At 45.3% G+C, this 27047-nt stretch overlaps 1 protein-coding gene across 1 annotated transcript in view; it reads left to right on the top strand.

The window, feature by feature from the left end:
* Positions 1-27047, top strand: part of ZFPM1 (zinc finger protein, FOG family member 1) — a 152705-nt gene that overhangs the window by 3360 nt on the left and 122298 nt on the right. The window contains exons 2-4 of the mRNA XM_044659396.1: positions 2604-2745; positions 2805-2933; positions 16546-16641. Of these exons, the coding sequence (XP_044515331.1) occupies positions 2604-2745; positions 2805-2933; positions 16546-16641 (367 nt within the window). The remainder of the gene's footprint in view (positions 1-2603; positions 2746-2804; positions 2934-16545; positions 16642-27047) is intronic.

Raw genomic sequence — 27047 nt, 5'->3', positions numbered from 1 at the left:
GACGCTGAGGCTGGGGAATTAACCCATTGAGTCACACGAAAGTCTTGGTGCTTCCAGAAGACAGCCTCAGAGCGCCTCCCACCAGGCGCTCTGATCTGGGATATGAGGGATATTATACACGTGGGAATTCCTGTTCAAGGAAGGGTTCCATTAGATATTCTCTGGGGTCTCTCCCTACTGAAATTCCGTGACTTCCCATACATAGCATCTAGGTGGCTCAGTGGAAGTTTGGATCTAGACCCAAGTTCAGATCTAGTCTTGGTATTATTCTGGTCAAGTCATTTAGCCTCTGCCTCGGTTTCCTCAACTGTAAAGTAAGGATTGTAATAGTACTTGCCTCTTAACAGGAATATTGTGAGGATCAAATGAGTTCATATGTATAAAGTGCTTTAAAAGCACCATATAGATGCTATTATTATTTAATTATATCTTGGGGGATATTTATATCCTGCCTTGAATTGTACTCATTTAAGATATGGAACTTCAGAACTGGAAGAGTCCTTAGAGACGATCTTGTCCAACTTCCTCATCAGGATTAGAACCCAAGACCAGCGACTCCTGTTTCAGTTGATTTTTTTTTTAACTGCCCCACAGTTGGCCTGTATATCTAATCTTCCCAAAGTGGGTACCACTGCCCCTGGTGGGTGCTGCAGGGATCCAGGTGTAAGAGGGAGATTTCATTTACACACAGGGAGGCAGTGATGGCCACAGGTGCATTTATCTTTCCTATTAATTGCTATTAAAATTTTTTAAAAATTAATTTCCAGAGGCTCTAAGTAATATTTTTTCTGGAAAGGGGGCGGTAGGCCAAAAAAGTTTGGGAACCGCTGCACTAGACTATAAGTGCATGAGGCCAGGGGCTGTATCAGTCTTCTCTGTATCACCTCTCCTGCCTTGAACAGGACCTTGTCCTTAATTGGCACTTAATAAATGTGCATTAAATAGATAGTCATCCAGCATTCCCCCCAACTGCTCCATCCTGATGAGCTTAGAAAATGGCAGAATGGGCACTAACAGCTGAACCCCTTCTCTGGAGTATATTTGATTGAGTTTTACACCTGGTATCAGGGTGATTCAGATTCAGGCTCTTTCAAACACTTAGACAATTACTTAAATTCTTTGGCCCTCAGTTACTTCATCTGAAAAATGGGTGTCACTTCACCTATGTCCTCCTGTGGTTTTAGGGGCCAGATGGAACGATGGATGTTTTTCTCTGTTGCTGTTACTCCCCATAACCTTTGATGACGGGTCTGCCTGGTCTGATCTAAAATCTATCCCTATTTCCTTAAATTTCTCTCTTTGTATCTCCACCTGGCATGGTTAAAGCCTGGCACACAATAGGTTCTTTAAAACAACAACAACTTACTTTCTTTCCTAGTAACAACTCTAGGATAGAAGGACAAGGGTTAGGCAAATAGAGTTAAATGGCTTATCTAGGGCCACACAGCTAGGAAGTGTCTGAGGTCAAATTTGAACCTGACTCCTAGCCTGATGCTCAATCCACTGTTACCTAGCTGTCCCGAGTGGGCTCTTAATAAATGAGTATTTGGTTGGTTTTTTTCAGTCTGAGCCATTTGGAGTAAAAAGTTCCCTAAGTTCATAGATATAGAACCAGAAGGAACCTTAGAAGCCATTTGGCCATTCTCCCCATTTGATAGAGAGGGAAACAGAGAGAGTCATCTAGATGAATCAATGGATAGAGAGCCAGGCATAGAGATGGAAGGTCCTGTATTCAAATCTGAATACTGTGTGACCCTGGGTAAGGCACTTAACCACCCTTGCCTAGTCTTTACTACTCTTCTGCCTTTGAATCAGTATTTAGTATTAATTCTAAGACAGGAGAGAGAGAGAGAGAGAGAGAGAGAGAGAGAGAGAGAGAGAGAGAGAAGGGAGGAGAGAGAGAGAGAGAGAGAGAAGGGAGAGAGAGAGAGAGAGAAGGGAGAGAGAGAGAGAGAGAGAGAAGGGAGAGAGAGAGANTCTGCCTCCAAATTCAGATTGACCAAAATCACAAATGTAGGTAGTAGTAAGGGTATGTGCCTCTGCCTCCAAATTCAGATTGACCAAAATCACAAATGTAGGTAGTAGTAAGGGTATGTGCCTCTGCCTCCAAATTCAGATTGACCAAAATCACAAATGTAGGTAGTAGTAAGGGTATGTGCCTCTGCCTCCAAATTCAGATTGACCAAAATCACAAATGTAGGTAGTAGTAAGGGTATGTGCCTCTGCCTCCAAATTCAGATTGACCAAAATCACAAATGTAGGTAGTAGTAAGGGTATGTGCCTCTGCCTCCAAATTCAGATTGACCAAAATCACAAATGTAGGTAGTAGTAAGGGTATGTGCCTCTGCCTCCAAATTCAGATTGACCAAAATCACAAATGTAGGTAGTAGTAAGGGTATGTGCCTCTGCCTCCAAATTCAGATCTCTTCCCACTATACCTTACTTCCAGATGAGGAGTAATTTCTTATTATTTGTTCTAAGTGGTAGCTTTGATTCTGTTTTACCTGGGAGAGCCTGAGATATTCTAGGGTTCAGTATCTGGTCATTACAATGTCTTCTCTTTCCTATGAGTTTAAATTACACCCCCATGTTTTTTTTTCCAGACCAAAAAGGCCTCATCTTTCCTTGCCCACTTTTTCCCGGTGAAAACAGGAATTTTCGACTTGGATGACAACCCCTTTAGGTCTCAACAAAATCCCTTTGGGATCTGGATTCTGACAGAGGGCTCTGTTGGGTCTGCGTTGGGTATGGGCCCATTTGAATGCCACAGCATCATGAGCTCCATATTGGTTTTCCTCTTAAAGGTTCTCTTGGTGATATGGAGGAAGGAGACGACAATCAGGCCGAGGATGCCAGCCAATCAGAGAGAGAGGGAGGAGCTTCAGATCCTGAGGCTTCAGGAGAGTGTGAACCCTTGAGCCCTCCCTGCAGTGGTAAGTGACACCCCCACTCCCCTTCTGACCCAAGGTTAGGCTACTCCTGACCCACTATATCCTTGGAAGGTAGAATTGGGATCTCTCATCAGCACCAAAGGGCTTAGAGCAGCAGATCTCAAAGCGGGCTCTGAGGATCCCCAGGAGACTCCAGGAACCTTTCAGGGGGTATTAAAGGTCAAAAATATTTTCACAATTGTACCAAGATGGGGGGGGGGCAGCTGGGTGACTCAGTGAATTGAGAGCCAGGCTCAGAGACAAGAGATCCTGGATTCAAATCTGGTCTCAGACACTTCTGTGTGACCCTGGGTAAGTCACTTAACCCCCATTGCCTAGCCCTTACTACTCTTCTGCCATAGGACCAATAAATAATATCAATCCTAAGATGGAAGGTAAGAATTTAAAATAAAAAAAAGATAGACATTAAAAAGATTTGCAAAAATAATGCTACTCTCACCAATTTTTTTGTTTTAGAAAATAGTTATTTTTTCATTAAAATGTTTTATGCTAATGTATAATTGGCTTATTTTTACTTTAAATAATTTTTAAAATCATGTGTTTCAGTTTTGTCTGGTAAATATCTATAAATATAACTAGGATATGCTGGCAAATGGCTTTCCAAGAAACAATACATGCATGGCCCACTTTTCAGTCGAATTGGCATTATTCCCATTTTCTCCATCGTTTTCTTGTCTAGGCAATTAACAAAACAATAAACCAAGGCTGGATTTGTTCCTCTCAGGAGCTGCTATGAGTCCGCTCCAACACATCCCTGGTTATAACCCACAGAAATAAAAGCTCATTGGGATCCTCAATAAATTTTTTTTTAAATAAGGAAACAGGAGAGAAGAGGGAGAAGGGAAGAGGAGATAACAGAGAGGGCAGATTAAGAGAAGTCATTTTGTCATTCAGCCCTTAATCATTTTTAAACTTTTACCTTCTGTCTTAAAATCAGTAGCCTCCATTGGTTCCCAGGCAGAAGAGCAAAGGGCTAGGCAGTGGGGGTTAAGTGACTTGATCAGGGTCATACAGCTAGAAAGTACCTGAGGACAGATTTGAACTCAGGACCTCTTGTCTGGCTCTCAATCCACTGAGCAACCTAGCTGCTTGGCTTTAATGCCTATTTTATTGGCAGACAGTCGGAGGGGTAGGTAGGACTCAGGTACTTCCTAGCTGTGTGATGCTGGGCAAATCATTTAATCCCAATTGTCAATGCTTTGCTGCTCGTCTGTCTTAGAAGTTATACTGAGGCAGAAGTTAAGGGTTAAAACAAAAATCGAAGGCAGCTGGATTTTTAAGAGTGTGAAGGTGTTCTGAGGCCCCAGAAGACAGAGAGCCTCTGACTTTGAGCATCATTAATTGTTAGAACTGGGAGGAACTTGGGGATGCAGCCTTTGGCATTTTTCTCTGTGATGCCATTGGTGGAGGAAGCTCTCCTGGAGGAGGATGTTTCCTTACCAGTGTTGGGTATCTCCTCTGCAACTTAGTTTTGGGATTGAGACACTAAGAGGTTAACTTGCTACAATCTCAGAACAGTGTTTGTTAGAGGCAGAAAATGATCCAAAGTTTTCCTGAGACACTCCAAGGATGCTGAGGGCTGGAGTGGAAGAAGGACTTGGATAAGGTCTCTCAGTTAGGACTTGCTGTGGTTCCTGACCCTCAGTCACATATTCTTCCCCATCCCTATGACTTGTCCAAGAGGAAGTCAGGGATGCTGGCTGGTGGCATTATGAGCCCTGCTTAGTTACCTCTGAATTCCAACCTATTATAGCCGGAGGCAGTAATTATCTGGGGTTTCTTCCTTCCTTTCTCTCACATAAAGGACCTTCGAGTCCCTCCCATCCATATTGGCGCAGCTTAGGCATGGGGCCAAGTTGCTGGCACGTTGGAGGTTAATTGGAATTTATCCCCCTGTGCCCTGCCCAAGAGCTCTTAATTAATTACCCACAAGGGACTTTTCTCCTCCTTAAAACCACCTGATATGAGAGTCTAGTCTGCAGAGCTTTGGTGGCTAAGAAAAGAAGAAACCCAAAATCACTAGGTGGGTCCAGCAGCCCTTGCCAGTAATCTTCACCCTTCACCTTCCCTTCAGTTTATGGTCACCAGCACCACCCAGTGAAGACTGACCTTTCTCAGCTGGAGGACTAGGTGGCTGGCCGGTCCTGTGCCTGCCTTCCTCAGATCTATTTCCCAGGGTCTCCACCATTCTGCCTTCTGCAAGAGCCCTTCTTCTTCATGGTGACTGGAAGACAAGGAGCCCTTCCCCCTGGCGCCATTTGCCTTGGACCCGCTTTCCAAGAGACAACCTCAGTTCCTCCTCTAGGACAGTCATTATTGTTGGAATCCAGAACCTCCAGGTCCCATGGGCTGACCCGTTCTGGGAGCTGACCTCTCCCTTGCTGGAAGCTTCAAATCCAAAGCAGCAAGAGGATCCGGGAGAAGACCTCCAGTCTTCCTCCTTGCCCCGCTCCTCAGGACTCCTCTTTCGTCCCTTGGCATGGTGGATGCAGTCCTGGCTGGCCTCCGAGTCAGGAAGGACTTGTCTTGCTGAAGATTTTTAAGTAGTGGGACCTTTCTCCCAATTCATTACATGACCCGAATTCAGTAAACATTTCTGAAGTTCCTACTGTGTGCCAGCTACTGTGCTAAGCCCTGGCTGCCTTAGGGAAGTCCCTTGTCTTTTCTGAGCCTCTGTTTACTTCTCTGTAAAATGAGAGTGTTCCTAAGGATTCAGAGCAGCAAAGAATCTTGGAGACCTTCTGAGGAACGCATCAAGAGTTCACTGCCAAAGTCAAGGGCTTTGGAGCAAGTGCCAGCCCTGGCTGATTAGGAGGCCTCCTCCCTTTTGCCTGTTAGGTATTTAAAAAAAAAAAAACCCTTACCTTCTGTCTTAGGGTACATACCATGTATTGGTTCCAAGCAGAAGAGCAGCGAGGGCCACCTGGATGCCTCACTGCCCTTTAGTTTTTCTTTAAAACCATTCACAGAGGAGCATTTCAAGGGAACTTAGAGATCATCTTGCCCAGCCCCCTCATTCCACAGATGGACAACCGAGACCCAGACAAGATCATGAAGGAGATTAATGAATAGCAGAGCCAGGATGAGAGCCCATTGTCTTCTGACTTCCTCCATTAGGCCACTCATTAAGATCATCCAGGTGGTAAGACTGCTGGGCTTAGACCTCAGAGGGCTAAATTCAATTCTGGCCTCAGATACTCATTATCTGTGTGACCTTAGATAAGTCACTTTGCTGCTGCTTCAGTTTCCTCAACTGTAAAATGGGAATAATAGCAGCCCCCGCCCCCTCCCCCCGCCCCATATTATTATGAGGATCCAATGAGATAACGATTATAAAGCTCTTCATTGTTGTTCAGTCATTTCAGTCTTGTCTGACTTCTTTTGAGCTGATTTTGGGTTTTCCAGGCAGAGATACTGGAATGATTTGCCATTTCCTTTTCCAGCTCATTTTACAGATGGGGAAACGGAGGCCAAGAGGGTTGAGCAAATTCCCCATTCTGTATTTAACTGTGCCTGATCATGTGTGACTTGCCTAGTCTATGAGATGGGGGCTGTTGTCCCAGCAGGATGTGAGGGTGTGGGGGCTTCAGAGGTAGAGGAGCTCCCCCCCCCCCCACTCCAGGCAGAGGAGACATTGGTTGAACAGGTTTTCCCCAAGTTCTGTTGGTTGGCATGCTGAGGTTAGAGCCAGCAAGGAAGGAGGAGAGAAGGGAAGGGACCTTCCGCCCAAGGGCGATTGAGCCGAATGGTCAGTGGCTTCAGTGCTCAGCTGCCAGTTTGACCTCAGCGGCTTGGAGTCATTCATTTCGTTAGCCTCTGTGCACCATGATCTGCCGGCCACATGTTTCTTGCTTCTCCGGTATTGCTGAAGACAACACATGTGGAAAATTGGGTATTTCACGGTGGAAACATTTTCTCCAGGAAGTAGTAGAGACTAGGGGAAGTGATTCTGGCTTCCTCTGAACCCCAAATTAACACCGATGGGGGTGGGGAAGCCCTTGGCTTTTAAAAATAATGACTCTATCTAGTGCTCTAAAGTTTGTAAGGCGCTTGACAAACATCACATCGTGTTATCCTCCCCAAAACTCTTGGGATAGTGGTGCTATTATAATCACTGTTTTACAGATGAAGAAACTGAGGCAGAGAGAGACAAAGTAATCTGCCAGTATCACACAGTTGGTGAGTTCCGAGACCAGATTTGAACTTCTTGTTAACTCCAATACTCTATCTTCTTCACTTAGCACTTTATTGATGTCTTTACATAACTTCATTTTTCTCCCTCTCCAATTGAACAAACCTTTCCTTGGGATATATGAAAACAATTAAACCCCAAAAAATCTGATCTGGAGATCCCAACCAATAATATATCCGCTATTTTGTGCCAGGAGCCCTCCACCTTGGAGACAGATTTCATTATCGGTTCTCTACTACTTTAGTGGGTCAAGAATCTGACTTCCTCTTAGTGACCTTTTAGTCTAGAATATTGTAGTCCCTGCTTTCTTCATCATCAGCATCCTCATCGTCAGCTAGTCTCTTCTTTGGTACCAAAGTTGCTCTTCATCATTTTCCAGCACATCTCCAATACTCCAATACTCTCTCCTCTTCACTTGGCATTCTATTTTATTTTATTTTCCCCTCTCCAATTGAACAAACCTTTCCTCATGATAAATTAAAACAATTAACCCCCCAAAATCTGCTATGGAGATCCCGACCAATACTATATACACTATTTTGTGCCAGCAGCCCTCCACCTTGGAGATAGGTTTCATTATCGGTTCTCTACTACTTTAGGGGCTCAAGAGTCTGACTTCCTCTTAGTGGCCTTTTAGTCTAGAATATTGTAGTCCCTGGGAACACTGTTGGCCATTTCTTTCTTCATCATCGTCATCCACCTCATCTGGTCTCTTTGTTGGTACCAAAGCCCGGCTTCATCATTTCCCAGCCCTCGTGTAGGGACTTTGTGGTTGTCACTGGCATTCTTTCCATCTACCAGTGGAACTCACTATGTCCATACTGTTTTCCTGGCATGGCTTATTCCCTTCTGGATCTTCCTGTGAATTCCCCAGCTTTTATGGTGCAGTGACATTCCATTCTATTCACAGGGCACCATTCACTTGGCCATTCCCCGATTCCTGCCCATCTCCTTCCCAGTTTTTGGCTACTGCAAGCAGTGTTGCTAATACTATTTTGGTGTGGACGAGGCCTTTCTTTCTATCTTTGACCTCTCTGGGGTGTGTGCTCAGCAGCGAAATCTCTGGATCAAAGGGCACAAACATTGTGGCGGGGACTTTTCTTGCATAATTCCAAACTGCTCTCCAGAACTCTTGGACCAACTCACAGCTCTCCTAACAGTGTATTAGTGTGCCTGCCCCTCTGCCACTCACTGTTCTCAACTTTTTGTCCCTTTTGCCAGCTTGCTGAGTGCCAGGTGAAAGTTCAGAGCTGTTTTGGTTTGCATCTCTTGTTGTTGTGATAACAAATAACAAATCTTGTGATTTGGAGCATTCTTTCATGTGGTTGCTACTAGTTTGCAATTCTTTTGAGAACTGTTTGCTCATACTCTTTGACTTGCTTCTCTGCTGAGATCCTGCCTTTTTTTCTTCTAAACCCTTCTCTTCCCTCTTAGAATCAATACCTTATATTGATTCCAGAAGAGTGTAAGGGCTAGGCAGTGGGGGTGAAGTGACTTGCCCAGGGTCACCCAGCTAAACCCTTCTCTTCCCTCTTAGAATTAATACTTTATTATATTGATTCCAGAAGAGTCTAAGGGCTAGACAGTGGGAGTGAAATGACTTGCCCAGGGTCACCCAGCTAAACCCTTCTCTTCCCTCTTAGAATTAATACCTTATATTGATTCCAGAAGAGTATAAGGGCTAGGCAGTGGGGGTGAAGTGACTTGCCCAGGATCACCCAGCTAAACCCTTCTCTTCCCTTTTAGAATTAATACCTTATATTGATTCCAGAAGAGTCTAAGGGCTAGGCAGTGGGGATGAAGTGACTTGCCCAGGATCACCCAGCTAGGAAGTTTCTGAGGCCAGATTTGAACCCAGAACCTCCTGTCTCTAGACATGGTTCTCAGCCTACTGAGCCGCCTAGTTGCCCTCTGCTCCCAGATTAATTATTAATTAATAATAATTAGTATTATACTAATAACTCACATTTAGGTTGCACTCTAAGGTTTACAAATCTCTTTCCTCAAGACAACCATAGAAGAGAAACAGGGAAGTTTAAATTTAAAATTTTAATTTTTAATTTAAATTTAAAAATAAGGAAACTGAGGCAGAGAGCTTTCGTGATTGTCCATGGTCACCCAGTGCTGAGCAGGGATTCTGAGGACTCCCAAGTTCAGTTTGTTGCCCTTCTTTACTTAGAAGAATAGAACACGGCTTTGGAAGACAAGTAAGTCGTAAGTAAGCAAAAAAAAAAAACAATTCTCAGAGAGGAAGCTACCGCCTTGAGCCTAGTGACATAAGGCAAAGCTCATGGGAAGTTCAGCTTATCTTTGTGATGTGGGGGAGAGACAAGTGGACAGGGTTCTTGTGGCCACAATCCCAAGTCACAGTGTGCCTGCCTGGGGGTGGGGAGCATCCTCTCTCCGGGGCAGGGGGATCCCAGCTCCTTCCCTAAGCTGTGACCAGGTAGGTGATGACAAGCGGCAGCTGTCCTGTCCTGAGAAGCTAAAATGAACTTAGGGGGAAAAGAGAGAATAGAATTTGGAGGATCTTCCTGGGGTCAACTAGGACCGAGATGGGGATGAGAACGGAAGGTGGGAAGGGACCCAAGACCATCCCTATTCTAGATGAAGCCATGAATTTGGGAAGTCTGGTCAGGCTGTAGCTTCTGTTTCCTTCCCCTGGATTGCTTCTACCTTGGATCTAGGACTTGGGGGATGTCTCAAGGTGGGGGAGCCCCTTTCATTTATGCCCCCCAGAATCCAAGAAGTGGAATCCCTCGCTCAGAGAGACTAAGCTCCTCTTCTTTAAGACACTGATTCTCATGAGGAAGCTAAAGGCCAGTAGCAAGGAGGACCCCAAGGGCCCCACTGAGGGGAGACCTCAGGAAAGGGGACTCTTTCAGGTCGGGGCTTATCTCTGTATCTAGGCTCCGGAGCCTTCCCGACTTCAAGGGAACCATTATCAGCCTCAGAAATGTGACCCCTTCAGAGAATTGCAGCAATTTCTTCGGAGAGGGCCACGGGAGGGTCTAAAGGTTTCTAGAACATCCCAGTGGTTTGAACCATCTTAAAGGGACTCTTTGACCATGGAGTCCGGGTAGTGGGGTACAGTGGAGGGGACAGAGGAGGGTGGAATGAGCCACTCGGGGCAGGAGGCTTTCCTTGATGAATGTTTCTCTTCATGGGCCATTTATCTACGATGACAAACAAATGCCACGTCACAGGTTAGAATGTTGTCTCTCTCTCTTCCCTGATAAAAACAGAAGCTTCTCAAGAGCAGGGGCCGTTTCATTTCTGTGTTTGTGCCCAGCCTGGCACTAAGTGAGTAAGCAGTTACTTTCCTCATCTGTAAAATGGGCAATTTGATAGCACCTACCTCTCAGAGGACCAGATGAATTAATGTATGGACAAAGTTTTGCAAACCTTCAAATCCTACATAAATACTAGCTATTGTTTTTTGTTTTTTTTTTAACCTTCCATGGTAGAACCAATACTATATATTGGTGGTAAGGGCTAGGTAGTAGGGGTTAAGTGACTTGCCCAGGGTCACAGAGCTAGGAAATGTCTGAGGCCAGATTTGAATTCAGGCCCTCCTGTCTCTAGGTCTGACTCTAGCCATGGAACCACCTAGCAACCCCCTAGCTATCATCATCATTATTATTATTATTATTATTATTATTATTATCATCATCATCATCATCATTATCATTATTATTATTTTATTAAATTTATTGATTGATTAATTAAGAAAAATTTTCTATGGGTACATGATTCATGTTCTTTCTTTCCCCTCCTCCCACAACCAACATGCAATCACATAGCTATTATTATTAATGATGAGTGTTTACCGACTAATTGCATGGAGAGGAAAATACTTGGAGAAGGCATGATCATGCCCATGTTTAAATACTCCAGAGCTATCATAAGGGAGAGAGGAAAGCCCAATGCATTGAGGCTTTAGAGGAGAGAATTAATTTTAATTTTTAATTTTTAAATTTTATTATTAATTAGAAATTTAAACCTATTATTATTTATTATTAATCATGATTATCATTAATTAAATTTTTAAAGTTTATATTTTAAAATAAAAATATTTTATTTCAACAACAAATTTACACATAAGTTTTCCAAAGTTACATGATTCATGTTGTCTCCCTCCCCTCTAGAGGAGAGAATTTATACTAGTGAAATGGAAATCACAAGAAAGCTGCTTGAGACTCCATAGAAGGAATGATAATAATAATTTGTTTCAAACCTGATCTCAGACAGTTCCTAGCTATGTGACCCTGGGCAAGTCACTTAACCTCGTTTGCCTTGCCCTTCTGTCTCAGAGTTGTTAATAGGGCACAAAGTAAGGATTTAAAATAATAATAATTATAATTTGTTGTTGGTCCAGTGCTCCATGACCCCATTTGGGATTTTCTTGGCAAAGAAACTGGAGTGGTTTTGCCATTTTCTTCTCCAGCTCATTTGATAGATAAGGCAACTGAGGCCATCAGGGCTGCCCAGCTAGTAAGTGTCTGAGGCTAGATTTGAAATCATGAAGATGAGTCTTTCTGCCTCCAGGTCTGGTATTCCATCTAAAGCACTTTTATCATCATCATCATCATCACAATAATAATAACAATGATAACAATAACAGCATTTATATAGAACTTGAAGATTTACAAAGCACTTTACAAGCAGGATCTCATTTGATCCTCACAACAACCCTAGGAGGTATTACCTACCAATTAGAGCTGTTCTCCAGTGGAAGGTAGGTAGGTAGTGAACCTCCCCATCACTGGAAGTATTCAAGTCAAGGATGTAGTAGAAAGCATTTCTACATTGGGAAGAATGATTAGCTCCCATTCTCAGATCACAGGACCAAAGAAGCAGAGATGTGAAACCAGAACAGCTCCTAGAATCCAACTGAACCATCTCCCTCATTTTGCAGAATCTCAAGGACATGAAGAAATTTGTTTATGAATCCGGGGTTGAGTTGAGCCGTAGAGATGGCTGTTGGGAAGGACTGGGTTCTAATACTCTTGATGTCTTTGGTCAGAATTCAGACACTCTTGGAGTCTTCCCATGGTCTGTTGGGAAGAATGAAGCAGGACTGGGTTGCTGCTCCCAGGAAGCCTCTCCTGTTGGCCCAGCTGCTAATGTCCTCCCTCTTGCCCCACACTGCCCTTGTATATCCCGTACACACTTAGGTCTCCATCTATTGTCCTCTCCATTCAAATATAAACTCTTCGTGGTTGCCAGGATTCTTGAATCACCAGTGCCTGTGGAGGACGCCTACTAAATGTTTGTTGATTGATTCACTTTCTCTTTGTCTAGACCACAATTTCCCAAAGGGTGTTCTTCATTTCCCAAGCTGTGCAGAGATGCCTGTGATGGGAGAGCTGAATAGCACAGCAGATAGAGTGTCAGAAGGACACATATTCAAATGTGACCTTAGACACTTAGCTGTGTGACCCTGGGCAAGTCACTTAATCCCATTTGCCTTGCCCTTAGAGTCATTACCAAGACAGAAAGTAAGAAGTGTTTTTTAAATACTTGTGTTAGCAATATTTCCCCCTCTAAAAGAGTTATTTTCCTCTCAAATATGAGATATGATCTTACTATATGAAAAAACTTAGCACATGCATCACTTTGGGGGATTGTTTCACATTCCAATAATTTCCCAGCAGCCATTGATCTGAAGGTGGGGAGATATTCAGTGTCTCCAAGGCCACTGCCAGCTCCACCCTCCCCAGAGCAGCACTCTGGGGTTCTCTCAGTGTGTCAGTCCTAAAGATGGTCTATGACTACATTAACTTGGGGAGCCCTGGTTCTGTCCAGTCCTGGACCCTTAACAAACGCTTGTCCCTTGTTTGAGAAGTCAGAAGTGAGGAGACCTGGGACCCAATCCCTGCTCGAACCCTTGGTAGCTGTGTGTCCTTCCAGGCTCTTTACTGAGTGCTCCTTTGTGTCTTAGGCTGGGAATACAAAGAGAAAAGACAAACAACTCCTGAGTGCCCTCGATACAACTTACATTCTATGTTTGGGGAGCAAGATGTTAGAAATAGAAAACACACACAAAATAATTGCAGGGAAGATCACTAACAACCTGTTGGGGAAAGCAGGGCCTGCAGAAAGGTTTGGGCAGAGGATGGCTCTGGACCCGAGTCTTTGAATGGAAGCAGAGATTTTAAGAGGTGAAGAGAGAAGGTATTTCAGGTAGGGGACCACCAAAGAAAAGGGTGGCGGTTGGATCTTGGGCAAATTAGTTCATTGCTCTAAGCCTACCTGGGGGGAGGGGAGAAATTATAAAGGGAGGAGAGAGAGAGAGAGAGAGAGAGAGAGAGAGAGAAGGAAAGAGAGAGGGAGGGAGAAGGAAAGAGAGAGGGAGGGAGGAGAGAAGGATAAAAGGATGGACAAAGACTTTGTAAATCTTTTTGTAAAACTTAAAGATGTAAATCTTTACTGTGGAAATAAGAGTTGATGATGATTGGCTTCAGTATGTGATTTTGTTTTGAACCTTTGCCTTCCTTCTTAGAATCAATACTGTGTATTAGTTCCAAGGCAGAAGAGCGGTAGACAATGGGAGTTAAGTCACTTGCCCAGGGTCATAAACTAGGAAGTGTCTGAGACCATATTTGAACCCAGGACTTCACTTCTCTGGGCCTGGTTCTCTCTCCACTGAGCCACTTCACTGTCCCCATTGTGTGATCTTGAGCCTCGGTTCTCTTCTTTATAAATGGACTAGATGGTCTTTTCCAGGTTTCTTCCTTCAAGGGCTGATAGTTTATGATTAAAGACAGAGAAAAGAAGTAGAGAAACATTAAATTTTGAGCCGGAAGGGGCTCCAGAGGCGACTTGTCCAATCCCCTCTCCTTTTACAGAGGAGCACACACTGTAGGTAGGAAGCTGGGTGGTATGGTAGGTAATTAAAGTCCTGGGCTTGGAATCAAGAGGACCTGAGTTCAAACCCGACCTCACACACTAACTACCTCTGTGACCCTGGGTAAGTCATTTCACCCTGTTTGCCTCAGTCTCCTCAGCTGGCAAATGAGCTGGAGAAGGAAATGTAGAACCACTCCAGTGTCTTTGCCAAGAAAACCCCCAATGGGGTCAGAGAGTCAGACACCGCTGAAACGACTCATCAGCAACAGCAACAATACTACACGCTGGGAGATGAGAGGTGAATTGACTTTCTTTCCAAGGTCACACAGGCAGGAAGTGTCCCAGTTGGGCTGTGAAGCAAGCCCAGCCATCCTGACTCCCTATCCAGTCATCTGCCCCCTGGATGGACCTTCTTTATCGAAGGTGGTTGTGGGTTCCAGAAGCCTAGGTGTCCTCAGACAAGTCTGCCTTCTCTTCCCCTCCCTGTCTTCCACCCCAAGTAAAGGCCAGCGCTGAAAAGTCTGTCCCTCAAAGGCGATAAGAAATGGAGTTGTGTGGTTTGGCCCCTTCTGCCTATCTCTCTCCTCCCCCACCCCAACCACATCCTCCTGCCATCTGGGGCTGTCAGAGAATTCTCATTCCCACCCAAGGTTGGGGGAAATCAGTCTGACACCTGGATCCTGGTCTTTCACCCAGAAATCAATAGCCAAGCCTTTTATGGGAACTTAGCCCCAGATAACAGGAAAGTGGGTTTAAAAAAAAAAGTCCCATCAGCCCTTTGGTGCAAAGGCAGCTGGATCCCAATCTCCTGATAATCTGAGCTGATAAGAGGCTGCTAGACCGACAGAGTCCAGGCTGCTGAGAGTCCTTGAGCTGACCGTGCCAAGCCTGACCCTCCTGCCCTCTGTACTGGCCCGGGAGGAGGAGGGACTTCATACACCACTCCTGGGCTGTCCAGCGTTTATGGGGACGATATACATGAGCAGTGGCCATGCCAGCAAGAGGTTTTTCTCTTTCCTTATTTCCCCAGCAGTGGGAATAGATTTCCCTTGAGTCATCCCCGTTTCCTTGTCTGGTCCTCCCTCCCTTGAGTCCAAGGACACTTGTTTGTCAGATGACTCTTCAGGGAGAGGGATAGCCCCTATGGCTAGCGAACAGATGGACCGATACTGGCCCTAATGAGAATGGAACTCCCAGCCTTCATTTTATGAACATGCTGCTCCAACCAAGGATCTTAGACCCAAGAGGATCATCTCATCCAACTCCCTCGTTTTACGAGGAGGACACTAAAGTCGGGAGGGGGAAAGGGACACAGCCCACCACTGAACCCCAGTTTCTGACTCCCAATGAGGCGTATTTTGGGCCGTCCCACCAGTGGGTGGCTGTGGACCATCTCAAAGGACTAACTCCCTCCCTCATCTCTACCCCCCAGAGGTGACTTCCACGAGTCAAAGAATGGGGAAAAGGGGTTGGAATTTGGTGGTGGGAGCAAACAGCTTGTCAAAGGGCAAGTGGCTCATTGCTGGTAGACTTTGACCCTGGCTGGCTTAAAAGGGAAGCAGGAGGCTCTTTATCTGATTTCGGGGCTGATGCAGAGCCGAGGCAGATAGGGAAAAGAGGGGGGAGTGGATGGGGGCGGGGAAGGCTGCTTCAGGAGCTGGGAAAAGCAGCCCGAGTTGCACCTGGTACTAGCCTGCTTTGATAAAAAGTTGATAGGGTCGATAAGGTGGAGCGGCTGCAGGAACCACTGCTCCTGTGGGCACATAGGAAAGCTTTCACCGAGATGGATAAAAATCAATATGCCATCCACTTTGATTTATAGCCAAAAATAATGGGACTTTTATATGGCATGACTGATTTATTTGATGTTCATCATCAGGCTTATCGCCGGTATTAATAATCTGAAATGCTCGTGACGTCACTTCTGGGCGTACTTTGTGGGTGCCCATCGATTGGGGCCACCGTGGTTATCAAGCCCGGGATGTAAAGGCAAACATGCACTTTGCGCGCTAATCCGTCCCACTGTCATATGTAGATAGACTTATCGGCAGCATCTCCAACAGCGGTTAATAAGAGAAAAATAATTGTTATCAAGTTGCTCAGCGTTCACCGCACAGGGAGCGGGGTCCGGGAGCCGCGTGCACAGAGGCGTCCCCGGGCGAGGCAGGAGGGGCGACTCCCCCACTGATTAGAATTAGGAACCCCAACCCATGACTGCTCTTCATCAAAAAGGTGGCAGAGTTTTCAAGCACCAGGCAAAAAAAAATGGAGGCAGCCCCGTCCCCCAACTCCCTTCATCCCCTCTCCCTTGGGTTTCTTCCAAAGGCTCAGTCTGGCCAGCCTTCCACTTCTTTCCTGCTGGCACTGGGAACTGGCTGTTGAATGGAGACCTAAAGCATCATAAATCTGGAGCTGGAATTCCTTATTGGCACGAGGCATGGCGAAGAGGGATTATTGGGCAGGGGGAGGGGATGCTGCTCCACGGCCCCAGGCCCTCCTCACTCCTCCGTTAGAGAGCCCCAAAAAGTGACTCTGCTTTTACCTCAACAGAAACAGAGCCTCAGGAAGCCCCAGAAGGCCCCAAGGAGCTGGAAGAGCAAGAGTCGGACCGAGGTCCAGAAGAGGCCAGCCCGTGGAATGGGCCAGGTAATGAACCCCCTCGTCTCCGTTTCTCCCTCTCCCCTCCTCTCCCCGCCATCTTTCGACCTGGCAAAAGCCCTTTTGGGTCCAGGTCTGTGGGCGGCAAAGGAGCTGATAGATGATGGATGGGGTCCTGCCGAGAAGAAGCTGGTGTCCTCTGTGCGACGGAGGATGGAAATCCCGTCTTCTCAGTCTGGTCCTTGCGGAAGTCGTTCTCCAGAGGGTTTCCTCTGTCCTAGTTTCTCTCCTCTATCCACCCTATCCTTATTTCCCTCCTTTTGCTTCTTTTCTTCTTGCCCAGTCTTTCTCTCTCCCTCTCTGCCATTTCTCTTGGCTTTGTTCTGACATAGACTCCTTTGGTAGTTTGGCGAAACCCCTTCTCAGAATAATATTTTTAAATGCACGAAACTAAAATAGATGATAAAGACTAGATTAAAACAAAAATAGATTATAACATAGATTATCAAGAAAACCAGTTATAATGAAATATTCCATTTTTTTCCCATTAAGTTCTCTGACTCCCCTGAAAACTAGCAATGGACCTTGATATAGACCCCAGGTTAAGAGTCTCTGACTGAGGGGGCAGCCAGGTGGCTCAGTGGATTGAGAGCCAGGCCTAAAGATGGAAGGTCCCGGGTTCAAATGTGGCCTCAGACATTTCTTAGCTGTGTAATCCTGAGCAAGTCACTTGACCCCCATTGCCTAGCTCTTACCACTCTTCTGCCTTGGAACTAATACACGTTATTGATTCTAAGATGAAAGGTAAGGATTTTTAATTAAATAAAAAAAATAAAAAGACATCTACTGTCTCCCTCCCCCTCTCTCCTTTTTTCCTCTCCCTGTACCCCATTTTGCTCTTTGTCTATCTGTCTGTCTTCCTCTCTCTTTCTCTCATACTTGATATTCCCGCCTTCGTTCTATCTCCTTCATTCTCTCTTCTTGTCCTCCAGGGTTCTTTTGTTTCTTTTCCTAGGGTTAAGAGTTAGTCTTTCTGCCCTAGTTTGGGTTAGATTTCTCTCTCTTCTATCACATATCTTCTGTGACTTCAGGGAGGCCTCAGGACCAGGTACCATTGCCCTAAAGGTCTTGGGAATGGCACTTTGGGGTCCTGTCTTTCTCCTGAGACCCAGAATTCACAGGAGGAGATTAGGCAGAAAGTCCTCTCTCCCCGAATGGGAGAAGGAAAGTCTGGCTGAGCTTTATCCCAAAGCACAGTTAATACTAATTAGGAAGGAGAAGACCTAACGCCTCACTCGGATGCCCCTGATGGTAGGCTGGCCAGATCGATGATAGCCAAACTCACCCCTCCACAGCGGAACTCCTCGGCAGGCTCCAGAGAGGTCTGTCTAGGTTTCGTCATGCCTTAGGTATCTTCCTTCCCTTTTTACAAGTTTGAGACTAGAAGACAGAAGAAGGGAGACTCTACTGACGGGAGGAGGAAATGGCTCCAAATAGTCTAGGATGACGGGCTGGAAGGATAGATGGATAGATTGGACAACTAGGAGTTCATTCATTCAGTCCATTTTTCCTGAAGACAAGGCATGGCATTAGGAACTCTGGAAGACACAGAGATGAACAAGGCATGGTCTTTGCACTCTAGGAATTTGCCATGTGATGGAAGGGGGAAGTGGTGGAGTGAAATAAGATCTATAAATGAAATATAACCACCATAGTGATGCAGGGGAAAGAATATTAGATTTTTTTTCTGGTTTAAATCTTGGCTCTGTGTGCCTTGGGACAAGTCACTTAAACCTCTCTAGACCTCAGTTTACCCTCCTGTAAAATAAAGAGCTCAGACAAGGTGACTTCTAAGCTCTTTTTTTTTCTTTCTTAAGCCCTTTATTTCCTTTTAAACTTTTACTTTCTGCTTTAGTAACAATGCTAAGATGGAAGGGAAAGGCCTGGGCAAGCGGGGTTAAGTGACTTACCTAGGATCTCACAGCAAAGAAGTATCTGAAGTCAAATTTGAACCCAAGTCCTCTTGACTCCAGGTCTGGCTCTCTATCCATTGTGCTATCTAGCCATCCCTAATTTCTTTTTCAAAAGCAACAATCCTATAGATATGCTGAGCAGTGTTAAGAGAGATACAAAGAAAGTACCACTGAGGTCCAAAGAAAGGAGAGCGTGCAGTCACCTGGGAGTAATGGAGAAGCTGCCATTTGAGTTGAGCCTTGCAGGTAAAGTCAGATTTCAACAGGACGGAGTGTTCCAAAGAAAAGGAACACTGTGTGCAGAGGTAGGAGAGCCCCGGGGGATGTTCTAAGAAGATTAAGAAATACAGCCCTGCGTGCCACAGACATCAATTGAATCAATCATAAATTAGTTTAAATGGAAAGAAAATAAAAGGAAACACTTCCAAAGGAGAGATACGAGGCAACCCACACAGAACATGGGGTGAATGAGGTTGGGCTATCCTTAGATTTCTGAACACATCTTTTCTTTGTATCTGTGTCTGGAGGGCACTTAGATCTATATAGAGATTTTACGAGGTGGAGGGATTTGGGGAAGGGTCCTTTTGGAAGATGCAGCGGGGTCAGGTCGGAGGAAATGAGGAGGTGGGCTATTTCACATTGCCTGGCAGGTGCTTCTCCTCCATCATGGATGATGGCATCTCTTTGCCCTGAGAAAGAGTGGGAGGGATGTGTCTTTGATGAAGCTGGCTCTCACGGATGGTAGCTTTGGGGTACTGGGAAAGCCCGTGGAAGATACTGAAAAGAACCCAGCTGCCCGCCCCGATCTGATGGGAGAGAGCATCAATGCTATTGCCAAGTCGGACCTCTTAGAATGCCCATTTCACTGGCCTAATTCTGAGGGTCGGAAGTTACCACCATACCTTGAAATTATAGAATAGGAATCTTTGACTGGATTCTATTGAAATTACCAACAAGCAATGGAGAGATTCTGAGAGTCAGAATAAAGAATGAAAGAGATAAAAGACGTGTCTCGGTTTGTGGTGAAACAGAAGCGTAGCTAGAAATGTTCTGGGGGATTCCACTGATAGTCAGATCTCGGCCCAGGGCAGTGACCCCAAAAGGGCATAGAGAAAACCTTGGTATAGTAGGAATTCCTGGGTTCCTTTATTCATCAGATAATATAGCTTCAGAGCTCTGAGAGAGGACATTTAGTCCATTCCCTCATTTGTTTCAGATAAGGGAATAGGCCTAGAGGTTAAGTGACTTGTCTGAGGTCACACAGATAGAGGAGCATCAAAGACAGGACTTGGACCCATGTTCCCTTGTCATCTGAGGCAATGCTCATTGCATTGTGTCATGCTTCCTTCTTGGCCGATTGTTGACAAGGAGGGTGTAGGAGGCAAACCATGGCGGAGAGAGGAGAAATATGGTATAGCTGTTGCTGTTATCATAATGAATCAGAATTAAATATTAATAAAGTTAATGAATAATTATGAATATTGATCGATAGCTTTTATATAGCACTTTAAGGTTTACAAATAACTTTGCACGTTTTATCTTTTTTTTTTTTTTTAATCTTATCTTCTGTGAATTAAGTCTAAGACAGAAGAGTGGCAAGGGCTAGGCAATGGGAGCTAAGTGACTAGGAAGTATCTGAGGTCAAATTTGAACCCAGGTCCTGCCAACTTCAGACTTGACATTTTATCACTGTGCTACCGAGCTCCCCCTCGTGTGTTGTCTTGTTTGTTGTGTGGATGGACAGCTGGGAAGGGAGAGCACCAGGCATCCTAGAAAATGCCTACGTGGATGGTAGATTGGGAAGAGATTAGAGATGCCGGTTTGGGGAACGTCCCATTCTCCTTTCTCTGTGAGCACAAACAGGGACGACGCTTCTCTTCTTTTCCCTTTTTGTTTATGGCTACATGGGGATCTCTAGCAGTCGTCTAAGACAAATAAATGGAGCTAGCCAACAGGTCGTGCGGACTGTGAATCTTACTAAAAAGTCTCGTTATTATCCTTTTTTGGTCCCCGTTTCTTTCCCCTCAGAGCAGGGGTTGTGAGGCCAGAACTCGGAATTCACTAGATAATGGGGAATTGGGTCTTTCTTGTTGGGTCTTAAGACCCTCCGAGGGGCACCGTCATATATGGTGCTCATGTCTTCGAACCATCAGACGAGATGCCCACCACAAAGAGGGGCAGCTTCCCCTGGCAGAGGAACCAGAATTATCCTCTAATCCCCTTGGGAGTTAGGCACCCCGAGTTTAGATATGGATTTTCCCAAATCTGTATAGAAAAACAGCCCAGGTATGGTCATCCTGATTCCATAATAATTGCCAATAAGGATGCAAGGCATCATGGGCAAGCTGCCGTTCACCCCTTCTTCTCCCATCTCTGTCCCCTCGCCTAGACATTTCCTCCGTGATCCTAAGGCACCTCCCCCCGACTTCAGTCTTCTCCAGGAAAGGAAACAGGCTCCAGGCATAACTGATAAGACTGGCCCTTCCGGGATGGGCTGACAGGAAATATCTTAGGGCTCCCAACTCTCTAATCTGCCTGTCTCTCTGCTCCCTCCTTCCCTGCTTCTCGGACCCCAATGACCACTAGGGGAGGTGGGGGAAGGGAACATGGGCTGACTCAACAAAACCTTCCCAACCGCCCAGGCCATCTGATGGGCAGTCTAGCTAACAGTCAACATGTCCAATGGCCCATCTGCCCAACGGCTCTTCGGTCACGGCCTCAGTTCCCTTCTGTTAGCCAGTGAGCTCCAATTTACTTTTGGTAAACAAGGTAAACTGGGAATATCCCTGGGATATCCCAGCCCAGACGTGGGCAGAGAAGGTTAAAAGGCCAAACGATCCACCAGCTATATTCATCAGGTCTACCTTACCATTTGAGTGAAGCATAACCCTCTTCTCCTCCATTTACCTCCTTCTCAGAAGGCAACGTCCATCTGGCAAGCAGTCATTCAATAAACATTTAGTAAGTGATTATTAAGGGTCAAGAACAATGCTGAGTTCTGGAGATACAAAGATAAAAATTCTTGTTTCCCTAAGAAATAGTTCCTGGCCTCAAGGAGTTTACATTCTCTCCGGGGAACAAAAATACAAATCTAGTTACATATGAAATGAGTAAATTACTAGATAACTTTGAGGGGAATGGAGATGGTTTCAGCCCTTCCCACTTTATGAACAGTCCCATTGGTTTCCCTTTCTTTAGACAGTATGACTAAGTGTTTCTGATACCTGCTTGGGCTTGGATGTCATCAGTTCAGGCCGATGACCTGTCATCCCTTGGGTGGGCAGATATAATAGCTCGCCTTTGTCTAGCATTTGGGAGGTTTATAAATGACTTTCTTCACAACTCTAAGAAGTAGGTATGAAAGTTTCTTATTTTTAAAAAAATGGAGAAACGAAGGTTCAGAGGAATAGGATTTGCCTTGGATTTTATTGTCAGTTATATAAGAGACAGTGTTTGAATTCATGCCCTTTGACTCCCAAATCATGGGTCCTTTCTACTGCCCAATCCTACCATCAGTGAATCAATTCCCCAACAAATATATGTTGTGCTCCCATCACAGGCTTATCCCTGTACTATCATGTTCTCCCACAGACAGAAAAAGACATTGTCTCTGTCCTCAAGATGCTTACGGTCTAGTTGGGAAAGGCAATACTCACCTGTAATGATATTGAAGTCTAGAAGGCTTTACATAAATGCCTGTTTAATTATGTGGCTTAGATTGTTACTAAGGTGGCCTCAAAGCAGGGTCCTACTTCAGATGTACATCCTGGCTGGGTGACCCATGCCAAGTCACCTTTCCCCACTGAATCAATGATTTAAGCAATTCCCTAAGATTCAGAATGGTTAATGAGCTGTACTGGTAGAAGGATACTCTCTAAGAACTCCCAATACCCATGAAATTATAGTTCTGAACCAAAAAAGGTGTGTGTGTGGGGTATAGATTCTATAGGGGGACAGAGAAAAAGGTCAGTGTTTCAGGGAAGATTTCATGGAGGAGGTGGACCGACCTGATACTTGAATGATGAGGAGAATTTGAAGAAGCGGATGGAGAATAGAGTATGCCAAGGAAAAGAGAGAACTCGAAAGGCTCCAGTGCCAAGGCATTTTCTAGTTATAATAGAGACAAATGAGATACAGCTAGGTGGCACAGTGGGCAGAGTGCCAGGCCTGGAGTTTGGAGGACCTGAGTTTAAATCTAGCCTCATTCATTTCCTAGCTATGTGTCCCTGGGCGAGTCACTAAACCCCGATTGCTTAGCTCTTACCATTCTTCTGTCTTAGAATTGATTCTTAGGCAGAAAGTAAGGATTTTTTTAAAAAAAGGAAAAAAAAAATAGATGTAAGTGGCACATGGAGTAATAAATGGTCCCTGTCTTGCTAGTGAGGGAAAAGACCCGTCTGATTCACTTCCAAGACACTGAAATAAATACTAACTAAAGACATCATCCTTAAATCCAGACCCGGCCTCGCCGATGCCAGGTCTCCCTCTGAGCTGTAGCCTTGACCCTTTTATTCCATGAAGTCTTGCTCTAGCTAAGTACTTGTGTCCCTTTAAATGGTGGGCTTGTCTGGGGAGGAATGACTCCATGTGAAAGACTGACCACTTGCTCATTTCATTGGCCCAAACCTTCCTTTCCTCCTTGGATCACTTTTCACTGCTTTTCCTGCCTTCCTTCTGGAAAAAGGGGACCCAGGAGGAGAGTGACCGTGGAATTCTCATTTCTCTTCTGCAGTCATGATGAAAGAGAGTTGAGAGAAACCCACAAGTATGGCGGCCACAGCTACCTCCTTGGGGACGGAAAGGCAGAGGGGCCTCGTGGGTGTAGGTCTTTGAGGACCAAAGATGCTCCGTGTTGTTCTCAGTGACAATGCTACAAGGATGAGCTGCTATTTATAGGGCAGGTCAGGGGCTCTGCCCTCAAGCAGAGAATGTCATCCCTGGAAGGGACCTTTAGAATTCATCTAGTCCAGTACTTATACCCAGCTAGTAAAGCAATTTACCTTCAGATATACAACTAGCAACATGTTGATTATCATGGATGGGAAGAAAGTTTGGGGCCAAATACCTGTGCATGGTGGAGTAGAAAGGGCACTGAATTTAGGAGTCCAAAGACCTGCGTTCAAATCCTACCTCTGCTACTAATTGTATGCCTATGGTCATTTTTTTCCATCTCTGAGCCTCAGCTTCCTCCTTTGTTAAATGAAGGTTGGGCTAGATACCCCTGACATCCTTCCATCTCTAATATTCTAGAATGTTAAGAAGTGGAGCCAGGACTAGAACCCAGATGTCTAGACTCTCAGGCCAGTATTCATTCTGACTCTTATCCCCTGCCCACTTGAAGGGCCAGAACCTTAATGAAGGAGACCCTTTGAAAGAGGAAAGTAGACAGTGGCTGAGGATAGCCTTTCCCCCCAATAGTTCCAAAAGAAAATAGTTTGGGTTTTCCAAATTGCCGGGAAGGAACACATGGCTTCTAGGTATCCCCCGGCTGAGGGGCTCAAGATGACTCCTACCCCCTTTTTGCCCTTGGACCGGCATGAAGTTTGAAGACTGGCCAGGGGGCCAGGAAGCGGGCTTGCTCCTTGCTAGAGGGTGGCTTCCCACCCCCTCCTCCCCTTCTTTTTTGGACCAGCGAGGGTTATTTTATTTTATTTTTTTGGAGTTATTTGCATTCTTTATGGAAAAGAGATTTTTATTATCGGCTGCTCCCAGCCCATCGCTGTTCTGGTAATTGGAGTGATATTAATTTCTGTGTGGTAGGGAGTTGATGGCAGCCCGGCGATGCCAGCCCGATAGGCTGTTCCTCTCACACTAACCGCGGTGATAGGCGTTCTATCAGCCTTCTTGCAGGCGCTGCACTTATCAGGAATGGGCCTGGCAAAAAACTTTGAGCAGCCTGAATTTTCTTTTTATCTCTCAGGATCCGCTGTATGTCAGCAATGGCAGCTGTGAAGATGTAATATGGAGGGCAGGCAGACAGGGAGGGGGAGGGAGAGAGAGAGAGAGAGAAAGAAGGAGGGAGGGAGGGCCACAGCCCCCAGAATGCTTTGCCCGAGCCAAGACTCCTGGAACGTCCTCTCCCGGCTCTCTGTCCCGGAGACAATGCCAGGGTTAATCTGAGTCCGTGTGGGACGTTGAAGAGGGGGAGGAGGAATCCCTTCCCACCTCTCTTCCTCCCCCAAATCTATATTGGCTGAACCCTCTTTGGTGGTGTGATTCCTATCTCCCTTACAGTAACAAACTACTCACTTTGGCATTTTTCAGCACATGTACACACAGTTCTCACCCTCCCTAATGACTCACTCCCTGGCTCTGTGGGCTGATGAGAGGCGAGCCCGGCACTCTGGGGGCTTGGAAGTGGGCTCGCGATCCCGGCTCTGCCAACTCCCCTGCTCTCCGACCTAAGGCAGGTGGCTTGACTTGGCTTCCTTATCTGTAAAATGGGGAGAATAGTCCTTATCTGTATAATGGGGAGAATCATGCCCTACCCTACCTCACAGGGATGTTGTAAGGTTCAAATGAGATCACGGCTGTAGAAGTACTTTTAGAAAGTTGGAAAGCAAGATGCAAATATATTCATAATTTTGATGACCAAAAAAAAAAAAAAAAGAAAGAAACCAAGTGGAGACCTTCCATAATTATTCTGTGCACACATCGTATTTAATTAAAATGGTCCGGTGTGAATCTAGATCGTAAGACACCGAGGTCGCCTCCATATTAAAGGGGGAGGAGGGGGAGTGTTTTGGGTAGGGTTGTTTCTGGAGGATTCCTGACTCGAAGCCAGGTAGCCCCTGCTGGCTTCCCAGCTGGCTCTGTCCTAAAGACAAAGCAGAGGAAGGGCTCCAAACCCAGTTCTGTCATAGGACCGTTGATAAGCTAGCTACCCTAGGAGGATCTTAACCCCTTTTTCAATGACCTGGAACACAGTCAGGCTGCTCCACAAATTCTCAGACCTGCTCTGATGCCAAGAGTTGGTAGGAACTCCAGCCTTATTGAAGCCAACTTCCTTTTACAAAGGAGGAAACTCGGGCTTAGAAAGGGGAAATGTCTTGCCCATTGTCTCCCAGGTCATAGGGAACGGAGTCGAGATTTCGGGTCCTTCCAGGTACTTTGTGTCTAAGCCTGGTGGGCTTTCCATTACTCTCTTCCATCCATAAGCCTTCGTCCCAGGTGGCTTCAGGGCAAGAAGAAGGATATGTCAGATATCCTTGTTGAGTACTCCTATGTGCCAAGCACCGTGCTAGGGAATATGGGACACTGAAAAGACATATTAGAATCATGGACTTGGGTGGAAGGACCTTAGAGCTCATCTGGTCCAACCCTCTTATTTTCTAGAGGAGGAAACTAAAGTCTGTGGAGATGAAAGGAGCTGGCCAAGGTCGCAGAGATAGTAAGAAGAGGCAAGCTTCGGGTCATTTAGTGGAAAGAGTATTGGTTTGGGAACTGAAGATCCCAGTTTCAGATCTTACCTCTTCCCCTTACTTGCCCAAAGTGTCTTCATCTTCCTTGGCCTGCCTCAGTTTTCTCTGCTGTTAAATGGGGAAGTGTCAGATGAAAAAGTCCCTTCCAGGTCAAAGTCTATGATCCTGTAACTAGAATCTTTTAACTCCAAATCCAGCCTTCTTTCCACTGAAATAGTCTCTTCTCTAAAAGAGCTCACATTTCTAATGGTCCATGCTACAGAAACAGTTAGGGGCAGTCCGAAATGATGGTGGCTTGGGTGTGTGATTATGTGGGGCAGATCAGAGATGCTTTTGGTGTTTGAAGAAGAGTAAAATGATTGCAGGCTCGGTCAGTGCAATTAATGAATTCCCTGAAGTAGCCTCATAGTTTTTAATTATGCACAATTCTAAGTTATAATTATATGGTCATTAGTTCCAGCCCAGTCCAGTTCCAATGTAAGTATGCAGGTATGCAGTGCGAATTCAAACGTTGTAACCACTTAACAGGATTCTTTAGTCTTACTACCCAAGACTTGTGGATGGCCAAAGACCTGGATCCAAAATTCATCATACTTCATGTCAAGTCCAGACATATAGCTTTTTTCTTCACCTGCTGGGTATGAGTTCAGGTCTTCCCTACTTTCTTCATGTCTTAGCTAAAGTACTACTGCCTGCAAGAAGTCTTGTCCCGTCCTTTTTAAAAGTCTTAGTGCCTTCCTTCCAAGACCACCCCTGATTTACCCTGCTCAGATCTTATTTGTATGTAGTTGTTTTCATGTTGTCTCCCTCAATAGACAGTAAGCTTTTTGAGGGCAGGGACTGTTTGTTTGTTTTTTTAGTATTCCCAGGGCTTACTTAATGGTGCCTGGCACATAGGAGGGTCTCAATAAGTGCTAGTTAATTAATTGACTAATGATGGTAATTCCAATTTCTTTATCTTTCTTTCTCTCCTTTAATTCTCTCTTTTCTTTAATTCTTTTCTTTCTCTTCCTTCCTTCCTTCCTTCCTTCCTTCCTTCCTTCCTTCCTTCCTCTCTCTC

This window comes from Gracilinanus agilis, chromosome 2, assembly GCF_016433145.1.
Source record: "Gracilinanus agilis isolate LMUSP501 chromosome 2, AgileGrace, whole genome shotgun sequence".
Lineage (NCBI taxonomy): Eukaryota > Metazoa > Chordata > Mammalia > Didelphimorphia > Didelphidae > Gracilinanus > Gracilinanus agilis.
The sequence above is the reverse complement of the archived record's forward strand: the minus strand, read 5'-3'. Positions and strand labels throughout refer to the sequence as shown.